The 5440-nt window shown below is 33.2% G+C and overlaps 1 protein-coding gene across 2 annotated transcripts in view; it reads left to right on the top strand.

The window, feature by feature from the left end:
* Positions 1 to 5440, top strand: part of LOC107674748 (insulin-like growth factor 1 receptor) — a 113729-nt gene that overhangs the window by 996 nt on the left and 107293 nt on the right. Inside the window, exon 2 of one of the 2 annotated variants that reach the window (XM_016468841.1) lies at positions 4375 to 4458. In XM_016468841.1, the coding sequence (XP_016324327.1) occupies positions 4377 to 4458 (82 nt within the window). In that variant the 5' untranslated portion in view covers positions 4375 to 4376. Of the gene's footprint in view, positions 1 to 3381; positions 4459 to 5440 lie in introns of those variants that run through there. The other variant, XM_016468842.1, reaches the window with a different exon arrangement.

The raw sequence follows: 5440 nt of genomic DNA, 5'->3' as shown, positions 1-5440 counted from the left end.
TCAGTGAACAACGGCTCTGTGTAGTTAATGCTGCTCAATGTGAAAGCACGCAGGTGATGGAGATTTACCGCTGATTACAGAACCGGCTTTACTGATAAGATGCGCGTTAAATATCGCATGCGATTAATCGTGCAGCCCTAATTTTGTTTTATTTTAGATGTATTTTAAAATGATTACTGTTAGTATTATTGTCACGGACAACATAATGTGGAAGGATGAAAATATTCATGATTATGCACGTATTTTATGCACTTTATTTATTTATTGGATGTGTTTTTGATTTTATTTTCATTTTATATGATTATTTCTCTTTTTTTTTTTTCAAATGCATATGCCAATGTTTTGTAAGTATAAATAATTATATTTTATTCATTTTGTTTTACTTTAGACATTTTTAAATTATTATTATTATTATAAATTCAGTTATATTTTATCTTATATGTTTATATTATTAATTTAAAATGTATATACCGTATGTGAATATTTATGCAAGACCTATAAATTTGCTGCTTCACCTGCTCAAATATTGTCATGGTTAATGTATGTTGTGTGTAAGTGTATTCTTTGTTTTGTGTTGTGAGCAAAAGCAATAAGTACCAAATTATTATTATTTTTTTAATGTATATATGTTATTACAGATAAGATTTCACACTTTTCCTCCTGAGAGATTTAAAGGGTTATAGACTTCTGAACCTAATAAAGTGATTCCAAAATAGATTTGTTTTTCACATCTTTTATGAGGTGTACAGTTTTATTGATATACAATACGGTGTTCAGAGTCAGGGCTAATTTGTCTGCACTGAACATTGCATTTGAATGTGTAAGTGCTTCAGGTTTTCCTTGTTTTTTAAATCTTCAACACATTTGCATGACATGATTTTCCTTGGCTGATATTAATCACTCCATGATAGTCATTGTATGGAAAATCTGGTGAGTGTTGAACGCTGTGGAGCAGCTGATGAATTCAGCCAGTTAAAAAAATGTCTACGGCTGTTTATTAAATACTGTTTATTAAATACTCATTGGATCTCATATTTGACGAAATTTGTATGAATCATCATATCATAAATTTAATTTGTTTACATTTTCAAGCACAAAATTCAGATAACAAAATTAGTATCTGCAATCTCTGTTACTTCAAAGCATGCAAAAATTCTGTTAATTAACTTTATTTTGTCTAGATGCTCTAACACACTCAAAAGCACTATTGATGTAATGTTTATATTATTATAAAATATATTGTTTTATAAAAAGTGATAGCAGTTTCACTTATTAAATTGCTGAAAATGTACTCACCCTCAGACCATCCAAGATGTAGTTTGTTTGTTTCTTCATCAGAACTGATTTGGAGAAATGTATCATTCAATCACTTGCTCACCAGTGGATCCTCTGCAGTGAATGGGTGCCGTCAGAATGAGAGTCCAAACAGCAGAAAAAAACATCACAGTAATCCACAAGTAATCCACACCACTCCTGTATTGTATTTTAGCCTGAAGCAATGGTTTGAAGTTAAAACGTATTAATAATGGATTAGTTTCTTACAAACGCACAACTTTTCACTTCACAAGATGTAAATCGATGGAGTGGCATCAGTAAGTACATTTTCAGCAAATTTTCATTTTTGGGTGGACTATTCTTTAAGACTTCTATACCAGGTCAGAAGCACCTACTTACAGTATGAACATTTTCCTAAAACCGTGTCTGTGCACTCCTTGTCTAGACATGTAGTGTATGACTAGATGATGTGTCATTCGTTTAGTCTCATATTTTGCTGTGTCTCAAAGAAAACAGCTTAATGGAACTATTCATTATGATGTTTCAACTCATAATGTGTCAGTGCTAAATGTATATAATTTGTCTAGTAGCCCAAAGCCATTGCTTTTGGTTTTGAGTTAATATTGCTTTCAGTAAGTAACCTAAACCTGCTGTTATTTGTGCTATGACTCAATGATGAGGAACAGACTGACATTAGTACATACAACCTCAACCAAAGCCTGAAAACCAAACCAAGAGCTCTTTAAAGGAAATAATGACCAAATGTAGCTTATATGTAAACTAGTTTATATAAATAATGCAACATTTATCTTACTATTAAGAGAGAATTAATTGTATTATAAAGTTTCACTTGACTTTTTTATCTCATTTTTAAAATAATTTATTTTATATTTTGCTGCAATGTTTATTGATTTCAACATGCCAAAAAAATTCAAATCACTGTGCTCGACTTTAGTTTTGGGTGTGTAGATCGATCAGTAGCATCACTTTCACATAAAGGATCCGCACTCACTGTATCTTCTTAATGACTTGTAATTTATTTTTTACTTTGCAACAGAGCAATCGACTTCAACATGAAAAATTATTATTATTATTATATAGTACATAGTATTATTTTAAAATCATAATATTAATATTTTATATAAAATAGCATATTTAGTATTTATTATTGTTTAAAAATGCAAAATCATGCTATATGAGTTTGTATTAATTATGGATGAAACCAATTATGTCATATTATGACATCATATTGCATGAGTGTTTCCCACCAGTAGAACAGTGTGTGCATTGTGAGACAAAATTACAAGTGCTGCATCTGATTCCCAAAAGAGGCCTTACAATAAACTTGCTGTTTACTGTGTGTTTGAGACTGTAGTAGGAATGGTATGAAAAATACATGAAAATTTGATACTTTAATCTGCGTGAATGTAACATACATAGCCTAAAAATAAATAAATACATAAATTAATGAATTAATTAATAAATGAATGAATGAATACCTTTTTATAATGAATTATTATTATTATAAATAAATATTATTATAAATAAATATTGTAAATATTATCTCTTGTAGAAAAAATACATTATTTTTTTTCTTTGTGAATATAATTTAAATAAATGAATAGCAAACAAACAAGTCGTTTTAAATAAATAAAATTATAACATGTTGCAATAAATATATATTTTTTCTTCTGATAAGAGTGCCATTTATGTAAGAATGTAACCATACATTATATGAAATTGTTATTTTTTATTATAGAAATGCAATAGTAATACTGTTTTATATAATTGGGTATACTGTAAAAAAATTTTTTTTAAAGTTGTAAATAAAACAATACTATTTCAAAATTATCATTTAAAAAAAAAATCTCCAATGTGTGCCATTTCTTTGTAATTATTTGTGAAATTTACTAGCAACTTCTCAGTAAAAACAAATGTGACTATAATTGTTATCAATATTAAATAGCCTAAATAAATATTTCACTTGACAAGAGTGCAGCTCCTATGAAGCGCTAACATGCCAGCAGCGCTCAAGTGCTTTCACTGGCAACCTCCAAAATCAGATCCCAATCCCTTTTCCGTGTGCTCAGTCCAGTCCGGGTTTTCCCTCATACCTTTCTCCAACGTAACGTTAGCCTACTATGTGTGTGAGTGCATGAGTGTGTGTGAGAGAGAGAGAGAGAGAGAGAGAGAGAGAGAGATCGAGCCTTGTTTACAGCGTCAATTCAACGGAGAGAGACTACAGGATCTACTCTACATCCTTCACATCTCCTAAATTAACACAGATCCGATCCCTCACATAACATCATCTGTGTCCTCCATTGCCCGCGTCTTGAAGGGAGAAAAATCAAGGTCTGAAATCTCAGACTGAAGATGGTGGGAGGCAGAGAGAGACCATTTTAAAGCCTGGACGGATATTATTTGGCATCTTTCGGAGTTTCTCCACCGATTTTAGGCCTTTACGAACGCTGGATGAGAAGTGCTAGGCTTCTTGCAGCTGATGAAGATCACACACACATAGGCACACTAGTCCAGACTGTTTTAGCCAGCGGGTCTAAGGGGGTTTCACTGGACTACGTTACAGCTAAAACCAGCCTGCGAGGAGACCTACAACGTGTTTTTCCAAATTTTTCCACGACATGAAGCATGGAATTGCGGATTATCGAGGCGTTACGTTTTTTTCTGGGTTATTTTCACATATGTCGACGAGGAAAAGCTGTCCAAAATAACATTAAACACGGTTAAGCAGCGCGAGAGTCAGTGCGGTTCAATCCGCCTCATGGTGAGGGCAACGCGGGCTGGGTCTGCTGGATAATCTCACTGGGGTGTCTGGAGGGTCATTTATCCCAGCAAAAACACCACGAAGATGGACGAAATTGGATTTTGATTATTTCCAGCTGCTGTGTATCTGTCTTTTTGTTTTCACCCCCTCCATAAGGAGACATCAAGCTCCTAAGAAAAACCAACTTTGATGATATTTTTTGTACTGACAAGACTTCAAGCATCATCCACTTTGAAGGGTTGAGCTGTCTCCCCTGCTTTGTTATATTTTTAATTACTTTATTTTTTAAAACAAGTGTTTGCCTTGTTTTTGTACAGGAATGGGGTCTAGCAGACAGAGGCGATATTGGACCTTGTTTTGTGGTCTGGTCCTGGTCCTCTCTACCCTTTGTCATGGAGAAAGTAAGTTATTCTAGTGATATGGATGCATTTGGATTAGATCATCATATCATAAATGTTGCTTGTCTAAGAAAGCTTCACTTTCATTTGGTTTTCAAAGTGTTTTAAGCTTTCCTTTGCAATGTATGACAGGAAAACTGGCTCAAAATCCAGACCAACTGTTTTTAAACCTGTTACGTTGCTTTTAATTGCATGTTTTTCTGCTTTCATTCCCTTTAAATGTTTCTTAAACGAAAAGAAATGGAAACACACATATTATGCATCACAGGGGTGTCTGTTGAGTGCTTTGGCTATGCAAAGTCAAAGAACACAACAAAGTCAAGTTTGGTCATACTAACACTGCCATTTATAATAGTGATTTTATGGGTATTTTACCACCGTATCTATCAACTAATGCTAATATTGGATTCTAGTGTGGTGTAATTGTGTTCACAAGTGCCATTATGTGCACCTGTAGATATAGATCTACATTTGAAAGTCAAATTTGAGTTATCACCACCATGTTGGCAGCATGGGAGATTTTGGTGACAGTATCTGGTTAATTTAGGTCACAAACCAACAGGTTTTTAATATGCTAGATTAGATATTAAAAGCATTAGTGTTGTTCATCCATATTCTAACTTGTCTGCCAGTCCTTAATACATTAATAATTCTGATTTCATACTGGACTTGAGAGTTTAAAATTCAATGTGTATTTCAAGTTCTGGTTTTTAAAGCTTTAAAGGGGTCATATGATGTTGCTAAAAAGAACATTATTTTGTGTATTTGGTGTAATGAAATGTGTTTATGTGGTTTAAGGTTCAAAAAACACATTATTTACCATATAATGTACATTATTGTTGCTCCTCTATGCCCCGCCTTTCTGAAACACGTAGATTTTTACAAAGCTCATCGGTCTGAAAAGCGAGGTGTGCTCTGATTGCCCAGCTATCCAGTGCGTTGTGATTGGCCGAATACCTCAAGCGTGTGACGGAAATGTTACGCC

Source organism: Sinocyclocheilus anshuiensis, unplaced genomic scaffold, assembly GCF_001515605.1.
Source record: "Sinocyclocheilus anshuiensis isolate Anshui unplaced genomic scaffold, SAMN03320099.WGS_v1.1 scaffold1093, whole genome shotgun sequence".
In the NCBI taxonomy this organism is placed as follows: domain Eukaryota; kingdom Metazoa; phylum Chordata; class Actinopteri; order Cypriniformes; family Cyprinidae; genus Sinocyclocheilus; species Sinocyclocheilus anshuiensis.
The sequence above is the reverse complement of the archived record's forward strand: the minus strand, read 5'-3'. Positions and strand labels throughout refer to the sequence as shown.